Here is a 13,636-nt window from a genome sequence, read left to right on the forward strand (position 1 = left end):
TCTTTTGGAGTTTTACACATGGCAGGCACCATGCATAGCCATSCTTTATACTAGTGTACTACAATCTGTTCTCTAGTCTAGCTAGCTCACCTGTTTCTTCCAGCAGAGGCAGCTCAAGACCATTCACAAGCACACTCCATTGTGACATGTGTAAACACAATTACATACACTCGGACATTCCCTRAACTCCTGGGACATGTGCATGTTAAACACACACTTGTAGGTGATTATTAAGGGTTCGAGTCAGGTGGGAGTGTACAAGAAACAGGAAAATAATTGTTTGGAATTATGACAGTGAAAAGCCAAGTCGAGATGAAAAAGCCAGGTTCAGGAAAGGTGGTGACCTATCTTAAATGTGTGTGTACTTGTGTGTGTGCACGTGCCTGTGTGTGTACAACTGTAAACCATGTGTTTGTGTCTTCTATTTTACTAATAGAAGACACATTTAACGGTATAAACAGTAACATTGTCAGTGTCATAACATTCTCTGGATACTGAAGCAGATAATTATGTCCCTAATTACATAGATAATGTTACACAAATCATATGGGTGTCTAAAACAATGATAACCGTGATTATGGCAATGTCTTATATTGTGAAGTGATGGATTTTGTCAAAGCCCTAAACCTAAAGCCCTATCTATCCCTTGTCCCCTCTCTCYGTCTCGTCCCCTGTTCTGAAGACTGTACCGAGAGCTCTAAATGCATGGGTTTGTCCCAAACGCACGGTGAGACTCTGACACTGAGACACATTGTGTGACACCTCTAAACCCTTACCTCTCTGAGGTCSGTCAAGTTTTATTTTAATATATTATGTATGTATGGTTGGACAACTATCCCTTGAATCCAGTAGGATCATTAAGCGGTTCAACAATTAATATTTTAGTGCAGTCTTGATTTTACAAACCTCTAGAATCTTAAAAGATGCACTTGAAGACATGCAAAAGGGACACAGAAAATGCACAGATAAATACAACACACATAAAACCCCTGTCATTTTCTTCTGGTTCACATACATAATGGAATTGACTGTAAATTGTTATATACTTCACAACTGAACACAAATCCCAGAAGACAACCTCTGACCTACACTGCCTTCACAAGCCACACTCACACACAATATAACTATATGCCAACTGTATACTTTCTCAGGACCAGTCTCTTGTTGCAGGTCTCTGAGTTGTAATAGTCAGAAGTTAGTCCATGGTCTGAGAAGTCTTAAAGGCTCATTTGAGCTAAGGTCTGAGACAAACTTTTCCTAAATCATTCTTTAACCACTCCCCTATCTAATAGTGTTGAAGGTAGCCATAACTTTAGCAGTTGTTTTTGTTATTGTTTTTTTTATATATCTACACTCTTCAGCTTTATTCTGTTCTTCATTTTATTATCATCTGTTCTCTCTAACTGTACATTATTAATATTAAAGATGAGAAGGTTATGCTTAAGTGAAATGTTTCCTCTCCTTTTATTAAAGCAGTGGATTCTTACATACAGTACATTAAAACACAATAACGTTCATGTGCATCTTAACACTCATATCAATTCCATATATTGCAAAATAGTTATTGCTGCATTCAAAGTGATAAACATGTCAGTTTCTTACTGTTAAGTGTTATAGGAAATAGTTCTGAAAGTTTTTATAGTAAAGTGAACATATACAGTAAAACATGGGGTAAGATGATAACCAAAAGTTTGGTGCCATCCAGTGAGCTACATTAAAACTCTGTCTGCTTGTATGTCGAGGATAGAGTAGTCTTCATGGAGCTGGTGAGGCTTGAGTCACGATGAGGAGGTTGTCAAGGATGAGTGGAACTCTCAATGCCTCTACCTGTGGCCACAGCTGCTGGCTGCTTGAGCCGGTTGAAGGCTTTCTGTACCCACCGCTCACTCGACCGGACGCAAATCAATTTCCCCTTGACAGTTTTGACCCTGTAGTAGAGAAATAATGATACAAAGAAAAGGGTACTATTCAGATGGGTACTATTCCTTTTATGACTGTTGCAAGTCAGTGAAGTCACTAGTTCTTTACTCTTCCATAATTGAGACAATGCAAGGGCCTCAAACTAAGCGTTTGTGCTGTTGGACTCTTCTGGCATCAGTGGAAGACGAACAAACACTTACACAAATGCTGGTAGGGGGCAGCCTCTGTGAGTCTTCTGGATGGAGTCAATCTTATTGTGGGGCACTATCACTCTGAAGAAGCTGAAACAGCAGCTTTCTGGTGATGTCTGCAGTCCAAGAGCTGTGGGGGATAAGATGGGTCAATTAGAACATCCTTGTGACTATTTCCTAGCATAAGCCGTGAGGCAATCAACCCAAGATAAGCATGACTATCTTACAGGTATATAATCAAGATCATAAAAGGATAACTTATCCAAGTGCCCCTATCAAGAGGGCATATAAGCACCCACTTGGGATACATCCTTCTGTTAATGCACAATCCTTATGAAAATGTAATGAACTTACGGGTAGCATAGGAGTGGAACACTGTCAGCAGCAATAACCCAAGAGCCAAGCAGGTAGTCTTCATGATGGTTTGAGATGTCGAAGGTCTGGCTTTTGCCCTGTTGTCTTGGTTCCTCTGTAGTCTGAGTCCGTAAGAGTTACATCTCCCCATATAAATACTGTCCAGATGCATAATGGAACTTCCAGAGTTATATTAATATTTCGTTGAAGAGTAGGTGCCATTACACACTACCGTTATAATCTCAAAATGTCACTACGCCCCCATAGCTTGCCAAGTTAACCACTACTGATTAATGGCTGTAGTCTTTATATTCAGTTCCTTTTTGAGAGGTAGGGGACTCTGTAAACATGATGGTGTGAAGATAAGATTCAATGCAGTGCAACCACAGTGCTTACAACTTCTCTCCAGAAACCCTCTGTCAGTGGAAAGCTGATGACGAATCTTCACAAGAAGTGGATCAAGCAGGAAGGGGTCATACTGTATGACAAAGTTTTGCTAAAAATATTTTTTCATCCTACTGTATTTCATCAGCTATTTGAAAACATGCCATCATCAAACAACATCCATTCAGCAGTCCTGGAAGAAGCTGAATCTTCAGATGTGTGACTCTGTATGTTGTCCTCCTGCATTATTTAGTTGTAATAGATCAAATATGGGTATACAATCACAATTACCACAAGCCTTAAAGCGGCAATCAGCAGAAAAAGCAATAACATGTATAGGGTTGGAGAAATGTAACCGCTCTCAAATTCATAGACAGAGCTATGTAAAACATTGGAGTAAAACACACTTATATTTTGGGTTCTGATGGTGAGACAGTTGAACTAAGCTACATACATAAGTCCAAAAATGGATGTAGTAACTGCAGATTGCCCCTTTAACTGAATTAATATAAACAAAGTATTCACACCCCTTGACTTTTTCCACATTTTGTTGTGTTACAGCATGAATTTAAAATGAATTAAATGTCGTTTGTTTTGTCACTGGCCTACACACAATACCCCATAATGTCAAAGTGGAATTGTGTTTTTTGACATTTACAAATTAATACAAAATTAAAAGCTGAAATGTCTTGAGACAATAAGTAAGTCAACACATACAATTAGCTGTAAGGTCCCTCAGTTGACCACTGAATTTCAAACACAGATTCAACCACAAAGACCAGGGAGGTTTTCCAATTCCTCGCAAAAAAARGSMMCYWWTKGKWRRWKGGKWAAAAAAAAACGCTATTGAATATCCCTTTGAGCATGGTGAAGTTATTAATTACACTTTGGATGGTGTATCAATACAGCCAGTCACTACAAAGATACTGGTGTCCTTCCTAACTCAGTTGCCAGAGAGGAAGGAAACCGCTTAGGGATTTCACCATGAGGCCAATGGTGATTTTAAAACAGTTACGGCTGTGATAGGAGAAAACTGAGGATCAGGGGTGTAGGTAATGCGGAGCACTCCCTCCCCTTTTTCAATTTGCGAATACATGGAGCTGGTAAAACTATTTCTGGAAAATGTATTCTGATTAATTCTATTAAATTACCATGAAAACCATTTAATGACAGACCAAATAAATATGTAGTCTATAGCAGCCTAGAGGTAGGTAAATGGTGGTTTCATCTATGAAAATACACTTTATGAATTGATAGTTCACCTCTCTATTTTCTTTTATTCTTTAATAGGGTATATTGTAGCCATGTGTTAAAGCTAATCAAATCAAAGTGTATTTACGATACAGTGTAGTGCAGTGTGCAGTAGTGGTGCGTGGGTAAAATCACTGGGGCAGCCAAGCCTCCCCCCCATAATTCATATGCCTTGCTACCATGATATACTGTATTTGCCTAAAGGCTGAGACAATAAAAAGACACAGTGGCAGAATAAATTCAACCAAGCCTTTGTTTTATCACAAAACCAGATAGCAACCTCTGTCCAGTAAAGTATATTGCATGTACAGTAACATGACCTACAGYATAGTCAAGCAAGTTCATATTTCCAACAGTTTCAGACCACAAGACAACTGTTGATTTAGAACCACAGAGTGTTACATTTACATTTGAGTCATTTAGCAGACAGTCTTATCCACAGCAATAATTGGGGTTAAGTGCCTTGCTCAAGGGCACATCGACAAATTTCACCTAGTCAGCTCAGAGATTAAAACCAGCAAATTTAGTCCAATCAATGTAAGATACATACATAGTTTACAATTGGCTCATTCATCCCCCTCCTCTCCCCTGTAACTATTCCCCAGGTCGTTGCTGCAAATGAGAACGTGTTCTCAGTCAACTTACCTGGTAAAATAAAGGAAAATGAAATATGATGTGGCTGTCCATGGTTCAGATTTCATAGAGTATAAGCATTTATTTTTTGTTGTCTTAGTCTAAAATGCTTGCTCGCCAAACTTCCATTCATGGGCAACGTTAGCTTCTTAACATTAGCCTTCTACATCTAGCTACATATTGAACTTCCATCCTCTCAGGCCAGGAGCACGACAATGTTTAAATTATTGGTTGGATCAGAATCACCGTTATAATCACTGGCCAGTATGGATAATTAAGTAAAACCACAAGTCCAAATCCCTATCTCCATCCATGGCTAATTTAGGAAAGGGACCATTTTAGCTAGCTGGCTAGCTAGCTACCGGAGGACGACAACAAGATGCAACAATTCTGTCAATGGCGTATGCTCTCAATGGGATTTGATAGGAGTGATGCCAMATCCAAGCTGGCTTCCCTTTACACTTTCAGGACCATTCACAGTTGAACTCGCTCAGTTTAGCTCAACGCTGATTGGCATTTTTTTTAATACTTTTTTTTGTCAAGGGAAGCAAAGATTGTACTTCTTGGAGAAATGTCCTCTTGTCTGATGAAACAAAAATAGAACTGTTTGGCCATAATGACCATCGTTATGTTTGGCGCACATGTTTGTGGGGGTGCTTTGCTGCAGGAGGGCTGGTGCACTTCACAAATAGATGGCATCATGAGGAATGAATATTATGTGGATATATGGAAGCAACATCTCAGAGCATCAGTCGGAAGTAAAGCTTGGTTGCAAATGGGTCTTCCAAATGAACAATGACCCCAAGCTAATTCCAAAGTTGTGGCAAATGGCTTAAGGGCAATAAAGTCAATGTATTGGAGTGCATCACAAAGCCCTGACCTCAATCCTATAGAAAATTTGTGGAGAGACTAAAAAAGTGTGTGCGAGCAAGGAGGCCTACAAACCTAACTCAGTTATACCAGCTCTGTCAGGGGGATGGGCCAAAATTCACTCAAACTTATTGTGGGAAGCTTGTGGAAGGTACCTCGAAACTTTTGACCCAAGTTAAACAATTTAAAGGCAATGCTACAAATACTAATTGAGTGTATGTAACTTCTGACCACGGGGAATGTGATGAAAGAAATAAAAGCTGAAATAAATCACTCTTCTACTATTATTCTGAATTTACATCTCTTAAAATAAAGTGGTGATCTAATGACCTAAAACAGGGAATTTCTACTAGGATTAAATGTCAGGAATTGTGAAAATTGAGTTGAAATGTATGGGCTAAGGTGTATAAAACTTCCGACTCAACAGTATATTAATGACTTCCCTGGCATCATGGATACATGCCACTGGTGTAGTGTAAGTTAACACAATGCAACTTATTTAACATCATTGAGTGATCCTGGCGGGTACCAATCTTTTAAAATAGCACTCATCTGTTGCCTACCCTAATAGTCCAACTCATCAAATTATTATTATTATGCGAAATAGAAGGTTATCACTTCACAATGGGTTTTTCACAAAGAACTTTCTTCTGAAATTTCAGTCTATCTTGCTTGAGAAATGATGGCTATCATGCAAGAAATTGCAAGAACTGAAGATCAACATCAACAGTGAGAGGTGACTCCGGGATGCTGGCCTTCTAGGCAGAGTCCTCTGTCCAGTGTCTGTGTTCCTTTGCCATCTTAATTTTTTTTTTATTGGCCAGTCTGAGATATGGCTTTTCTTGCAATCCGCCTAGAAGGCCAGATCGGGAGTCGCCTCTTCAAATTCAAATCAAATACTAATATCAAATTTTATTAGTATACAATACAATGGTTAGCAGATGTTATAGCGAGTGTACGAATGCTTGTGCTTCTAGTTCAGACAATGCAGTAATAACAACAGTAATCTAACCTAACAATTCCACGCTACTACTTACACACACCACACACAAGTGTGAAGGGATAAGATACTGTACATAAAGATATATGGGATGAGTGGTGGTACAGAATGAGATGGCAGATGCGTAGATGGTAGGTAGGTATATAACATATGAGATGAGTATGTTGAGGTATGTAAACATAAAGTGGCATAGTTTAAAGTGGGTAATGGTAGCATGTATTGGATAAGATGAAGATGTTAGTAGATGATTATAGAGTACAGATATTCATATGAGATGGTAATGTAGGGTATTGTAAACATTGTATTAAAGTGGCATGCTTAAAGTGGCTAGTGGTACATTTTTCATAATTTCACATCAATTCCCATTTTATAGTGGCTGGAGTTTGAGTCAGTATGTTGAGCGGCGCTAAATGTGTAGGTGTGGCTGTTTAAAGTCTGATGGCCTTGGATAGAAGCTGTTTTTCAGTCTCTCGGTCCCTGCTTTGATGCACCCTGTACTGGATCTCGCCTTCTGGATGATAGCGGGGTGCACGCAGTGGCTTGGTGGTTGTTTGTCCTTGATGATTTATGGCTTCCTGTGACATCGGGTGGTGTAGGATGTCTGGAGGGCAGGTAGTTTGCCCCTGGTGGATGCGTTCTGCAGACTCACTACCCTCTGGAGAGCCTTACGGTTGTGGGCGGAGCAGTTCGTACCAGGCGTGATACAGCGACAGGATGCTTCGATTGTGCCATGCTGTAGAAGTTTGTGAGTGCTTTTGGGTGACAAGCGAATTTGCTTCAGATCCTGAGGTTGAAGAGGGCTGCTGGCGCCTTCTAACAATGTCTGTGTGGGTGGACCAATTCAGTTTGTCCGTGATTGTACACCGAGGAATTATATTCCACTTTCTCCACTACTGAACAGTCGAATGTGGATAGGGGGTGCTCCCTCTGCTGTTTCCTGAAGTCCACAATCATCTCTTGTTTTGTTGATCTTGAGTAATGAGGTTATTTTCCTGAACCACACTCCAGGGCCTCACTCTCCCTGTAGGCCGTCTCGTCGTTGTTGGTGATCAAGCCTACACTGTAGTGTCATCCGCAACTTGATGATCGAGTTGGAGGCGTGCATGGCACGCAGTCGTGGGTGAACAGGGAGTAGGAGAGGGCTCAGAAACGCACCCTTGTGGGGCCCCAGGTTGAGGATAGCGGGGTGAGAGATGTTGTTCCTACCCTCACCACTGGGGGCGGCCAGTCAGGAAGTCCAGGACCCAGTTGCACAGGGCGGGTGAGACCAGGGTCTCGAGCTTGATGACGAGTTGGTAGGGTACTATGGTGTTAAATGTGAGCTGTAATCGATGAAACAGCATTCTCACATGGGTATTCCTCTTGTCCAGATGGGTTAGGGCAGTGTGCAGTGTGGTTGCGATTGCGCTCGTCTGTGGACCTATTGGGTCGGTAAGCAATTGGAGTGGGTCTAGGGTGTCCGGTAGGGTGGAGGGATATGGTTTGACTAGTCTCTTCAAAGCACTTTCATGATGAGGAAGTGAGTGCTACGGGGCGATAGTCGTTTAGCTCAGGTTACTTAGCTTCTTTTGGGAACAGGAACAATGGTGGCCTCTTGAAGCATTGTGGGAACAGCAGACTGGGATAGGGATTGATTGAAATATGTGTAACAACTAAGCCAGCTGGGTCTGCGCATGCTCTGAGGAGCGGACTGGGAATGCCGTCTGGGCCTGCAGCGCTGCGAGGGTTAACACGTTTTAAATGTTTTACTCACTAGTCGGCTGCAGTGAAGGAGGCCCGCAGGTTTTGGTAGGGGCCGTGTCCAGTGGCACTGTATTGTCTAAAAGCGGGCAAAAAAGTTGTCTTAGCCTGTTGGGAGCAGACATCCTGGTCCTCGACGGGGCTGGTTTTCTTTTTGTAAATCCGTGATTGACTGTAGACCTGCCACATCCTCTTGTGTCTGAGCTGTTGAAATTTCGACTCGATTGTTGTCTTGTACTGAGACTTAGCCTGTTTTGATTGCTTGCGGAGAGAATAGCTACACTGTTTTGTATTCGGTCATGTCCGGTCAGTGCCCTGGTTAAAAAGCAGTGGTTGCGCTTTCAGTTTCACGCGAATTGCTGCCGTCAATCCACGGTTTTGGTTTGGGAAATGTTTTTATAATCGTTTGCTGTGGTACGAATCGTCAATGACTTCCCTAATGACCCTCGCTCACGAATCAGCATATTCGTAATATTGTTGTTGGGACGCGATGCGGAACATATTCCAATCCGCGTGATCGAAGCAGTCTTGAAGCGTGGATTCAGATTGGTCGCAGGTTGACAGAACTACGCGGGAGCTTGTTGTTTTGAGTTTCGTGTTTGTAGGCAGGAATACACAAAATGGAGTCGTGGTCAGCTTTTCGAAAGGGGGGCGGGGGAGGGTTGTAAGCGTCGCGGAAATTAGTGTAGAATGGTCCAGTGTTTTTCCAGCCCTGGTAAGCAAATCGATATGCTGATAGAATTTAGGGAGTTTTGTTTTTAGATTAGCTTGTTAAATCCCCAGCTACGATGAATGCGCATGCAGGGTGTGTGGTTTCAGTTTACAAAAGAGTCAATATAAGATTGTTTCAGGCCATCGATGTGTCTGCTTGGGGGGAATGTATACGGCTGTGATATTGATTGACGAGAATTCCCTTGGTAGATAATGCGGTCCATTTGATTGTGAGGAGTTCTAGACAGGTGACAGAACGACTTGAGTTCTGTTGTGTTGATTATGATGGTCACACCACTTCTCGTTATTCATAAGGCATACCCGCCGTCTCTTCTTACCGGAAAGATGTTTGTTTCTGTCGGCGCGATGCATGGAGAAACCAGCTGGCTGCACGACTCGTTAGCGTCCCTTGAGTTAGCCATGTTTCCGTGAAGCAGAGCACGTTGCAATCCCTGATGTCTCTCTGGAATGCTACCGTGTCGGATTTCATCAACCTTATTGTCAAGAGACTGAGACATTGGCGAGTAGTATGCTAGGGAGTGGAGCGCGATGTGCCCGTCTCCGAAGCCTGACCACGAGGCCGCCACGTTTTCCCCTTTTTTCGGCGTCGCCAGGGTGCCGGCTGGGATCAGATCCATTGTTTGTGTGGAAGGCAAACACTGGACCCGTTCTGGGAAGTCATATTCTCGTAGGAACGATGGTGAGTTGACGTTAATCGTATATTCAGTAGTTCCTCCGACTGTATGTAATGAAACCTAAGATTACCCGGGTGTAGATGTAAGAAATAACACGTAAAAAAACAAAATACTGCATATTTTCCAAGGAACGCGAAGCGAGGCTGCCATCTCTATCGGCGCCCGGAAGACAATGTTGACGTTGAGACTGGTGTTTTGCGGGTACTATTTAATGAAGCTGCCAGTTGAGGACTTGTGAGGCATCTTTCTCACAAAAACACTCTAATGTATTTGTCCTCTTGCTCAGTTGTGGGCCTCCACTCGTCTTTCTATTCTGGTTAGAGCCAGTTTGCGCTGTTTCTGTGAGGGAGTAGTACACAGCGTTGTACGATATTTTCAGTTCGTGGACAATTTCTCGCATGGAATAGCCTTCATTTCTCGAGCAGAATAGACTGACGATGTTGAAAGAAGTTATTTTTGTTTCTGCTATTTGAGCCTGTAATCTGAACCCACGAATGTGACGCTCCAGATACTCAATTAGTCTAAAGGCCAGATCTATTGCTTCTTTAATAGCAACAACAGTTTTCAGCTGTGCTAAACAATATGTGCAAGGGTTTTCTAATGATCAGTTAGCCTTTTAAAATGACAAACTTGGATTAGCTAATGCAACGTGCCATTGGAACACAGGAGTGATGGTTGCTGATAATGGGCCTCTGTATGCCTATGTAGATATTCCATAAAAAATCTGCCGTTTCCAGCTACAATAGTAATTTACAACATTAACAATGTCTACRCTGTATTTCTGATCAATTTGATGTTATTTTAATGGACAAAAAAATAGCTTTTCTTTCAAAAACAAGGACATTTCTAAGTGACCCCAAACKTTTGAACGGTAGTGTATATCAATTAGATATTTCTGCATTTCATTTTCAATAAATTTACAAAAATKTTAAMATTTTTGAATTCTAGCTGTAACACAACAAAGCGTGGAATAAGTGAAGGGGTATGAATACTTTCTGAAGGCACCGTCTTTGCATAGTCACACYAGGTCTACTGTATGACAATTATTTTAGGAAACCCCCAAGCATTTTCTCTATCATATGTTCTTCTTTTTTTGTTTGTGTGAAAAGCGTAGGGTGCTGTTTTCCTCTTTTGCAGAAATCTGTGGTGTGGAGCTATCTGTGTCAAGTGGAGATGCTACAGACAGCAGATGTTATCAGATATTTTCACATGCATACAGTAAGAATTTTTWGAAAGTTCTTATCAGGCTGACTCACACAATCACACACATTTTCAACCCTCACCAATTTCCACAGACAATTCATCATTGATATTCTGCAATAACGCAAATGAGATCATTCTAGACCTCACATGTATGTTCAATAAATGTTAAATGAATGTAGAGAATGTGTTTTGTTTTGGACTATTAGGTTTTGGTTGTAAATTGCAATTAGACAAATTTTACAACCCAGTGTAGACTGCAAAACGTTGATGACACTGACTCAGGTTATCAACTAATTAAGTTAGTTAGATAGATTAGATATGAATTTATGAAGTTCCTTGCGTCACCCTTTATGGGGGTTCATCATCTAAGATACTCACAGTAATTTTCCACCTCTCAATGTCCTAGTCTGTAATCCCCTGAAGACTTCAATCATTCTAGTTCACAATAACTCTACGGCTTCATACCACAATGGCTACCACTCTGTAGCACTCACATCTGTAATTATAAAGTAATTTGAAAGGCTGGTTATGGCACACATCAACTCCATCACCCCATTCACCCCCAGACCCACTCCAATTCTGCTACTCGCCCCAAGCTTTCATCAAGAAAAACCCCATTTTCTTTCTCCCAAATACAGTCAGCTGATGTTCTGAAAGAGCTGCAAATCTGGACCCTTACAAATCAGCCGGGCTAGATAATCTGGACCCTTTCTTTCTAAAACTATCTGCAAATTGTTGCCACCCCTATTACTAGCCTTTTCAACCCTCTTTCGTGTCGTCTGAGATTCCCAAAATTGGAAAGCAGCTGCGGTTATCCCCCTCTTCAAAGGGGGACACTTCTGACCCTAACAGCTACAGAACCTAATCTATCCTACCCTGCCTTTCTAAGGTTCTTCGAAAGCCAAGTCAACAAACAGATTACCGACCATTTCGAATCCCACCATATCTTCTCCGCTATGCAATCTGGTTTCAGAGCTGGTCATGGGTGCACCTCAGCCACGCTCAAGGTCATAAACGATATCTTAACCGCCATCGATAGGAAACAATACTGTGCAGCCGTATTCATTGACCTGGCCAAAGCTTTTGACTCTGTCAATCACCACATCCTCATCGGCAGACTCGACAGCCTTGGTTTCTCTAATGATTGCCTCGCCTGGTTCACCAACTACTTCTCTGATCGAGTTCAGTGTGTCAAATCGGAGGGTCTGTTGTCCGGGCCTCTGGCAGTTCTCTATGGGGGTGCCACAGGGTTCAATTCTTGGACCGACTCTCTTCTCTGTATACATCAATGATGTCGCTCTTGCTGCTGGGTGATTCTCTGATCCATCTCTACGCAGACGACACTATCTGTATACTTCTGGCCCTTCTTGACACTGTGTTAACAACCCTCCAGGCGAGCTTCAATGCCATACAACTCTCCTTCCGTGGCCTCCATTTGCTCTTAAATAAAGTAAAACTAAATGCATGCTCTTCAACCGATCGCTGCCTGCACCTTCCCGCCTGTCCAACATCACTACTCTTGACGGCTCTGACTTAGAATATGTGGACAACTACAAATACCTAGGTGTTCTGGTTAGACTGTAAACTCTCCTTCCAGACTCACATCAAACATCTCCAATCCAAAGTTAAATCTAGAATTGGCTTCCTATTCCGCAACAAAGCATCCTTCACTCATGCTGCCAAACATACCCTTGTAAAACTGACCATCCTACCAATCCTCGACTTCGGTGATGTCATTTACAAAAATAGCCTCCAAAACCCTACTCAATAAATTGGATGCAGTCTATCACAGTGCCATCCGTTTTTGTCACCAAAGCCCCATATACTACCCACCACTGCGACCTGTACACTCTCGTTGGCTGGCCCTCGCTTCATACTCGTCGCCAAACCCACTGGCTCCAGGTCATCTACAAACCCTGCTAGGTAAAGTCCCCCTTATCTCAGCTCGCTGGTCACCATAGCAGCACCTACCTGTAGCACGCGCTCCAGCAGGTATATCTCTCTGGTCACCCCCAAAACCAATTCTTCCTTTGGCCGCCTCTCCTTCCAGTTCTCTGCTGCCAATGACTGGAACGAACTACAAAAATCTCTGAATCTGGAAACACTTATCTCCCTCACTAGCCTTAAGCACCAGCTGTCAGAGCAGCTCATAGATTACTGCACCTGTACATAGCCCATCTATAATTTAGCCCAAACAACTACCTCTTTACCTACTGTATTTATTTATTTATTTTGCTCCTTTGCACCCCATTATTTCTATCTCTACTTGTTCTATCTCTACTATCTCTACTCTACTTTTTTTTAACTTGCTATATTGTATTTACTTCGCCACCATGGCCTTTTTATATTTTTATTTATTTATATATATATTTTGTTTGCCTTCACCTCCCTTATCTCACCTCACTTGCTCATATTGTATATAGACTTATTTTTCACTGTATTATTGACTGTATGTTTGTTTTACTCCTTGTGTAACTATGTGTTGTTGTATGTGTCGAACTGCTTTGCTTTATCTTGGCCAGGTCGCAATTGTAAATGAGAACGTGTTCTCAATTTGCCTACCTGGTTAAATAAAGGTGAAAAAAATACATAAATAAATACATTTTTTTTTTTGCATATTGCCCCAACAAATCCATAGACAATGGAATCTCAATTGCTCTCCACACTGCCCTCACCCACCTAGA

General features: G+C 41.8%; 1 protein-coding gene across 1 annotated transcript; it reads right to left on the reverse strand.

Annotated features, from left to right (window-relative positions):
* Positions 1 to 1,713: 1,713 nt before the first annotated feature.
* Positions 1,714 to 2,720, reverse strand: LOC111962294 (C-C motif chemokine 3-like). The gene is made up of 3 exons (XM_023985277.2): positions 2,466 to 2,720; positions 2,121 to 2,241; positions 1,714 to 1,928 (listed from the first exon to the last, which is right to left on the reverse strand). Exons 1-3 carry the CDS (start codon positions 2,635 to 2,637, stop codon positions 1,796 to 1,798), a joined length of 426 nt encoding a protein of 141 aa, XP_023841045.1. The 5' UTR covers positions 2,638 to 2,720; the 3' UTR covers positions 1,714 to 1,795.
* Positions 2,721 to 13,636: the final 10,916 nt, after the last annotated feature.

The sequence above is a fragment of the Salvelinus sp. IW2-2015 genome, linkage group LG4q.1:29 (genome assembly GCF_002910315.2).
Source record: "Salvelinus sp. IW2-2015 linkage group LG4q.1:29, ASM291031v2, whole genome shotgun sequence".
NCBI classification, from domain to species: domain Eukaryota; kingdom Metazoa; phylum Chordata; class Actinopteri; order Salmoniformes; family Salmonidae; genus Salvelinus; species Salvelinus sp. IW2-2015.

Coding starts and splice junctions, on each gene's coding strand:
- LOC111962294 (XM_023985277.2), bottom strand. CDS start 2,637: ATGCATCTGGACAGTATTTATATGGGGAGATGTAACTCTTACGGACTC. Junction 2,242..2,465: donor GTTCCACTCCTATGCTACCC/GTAAGTTCATTA, acceptor TATCCCCCACAG/CTCTTGGACTGCAGACATCA. Junction 1,929..2,120: donor TGCCCCCTACCAGCATTTGT/GTAAGTGTTTGT, acceptor TCTCTACTACAG/GGTCAAAACTGTCAAGGGGA.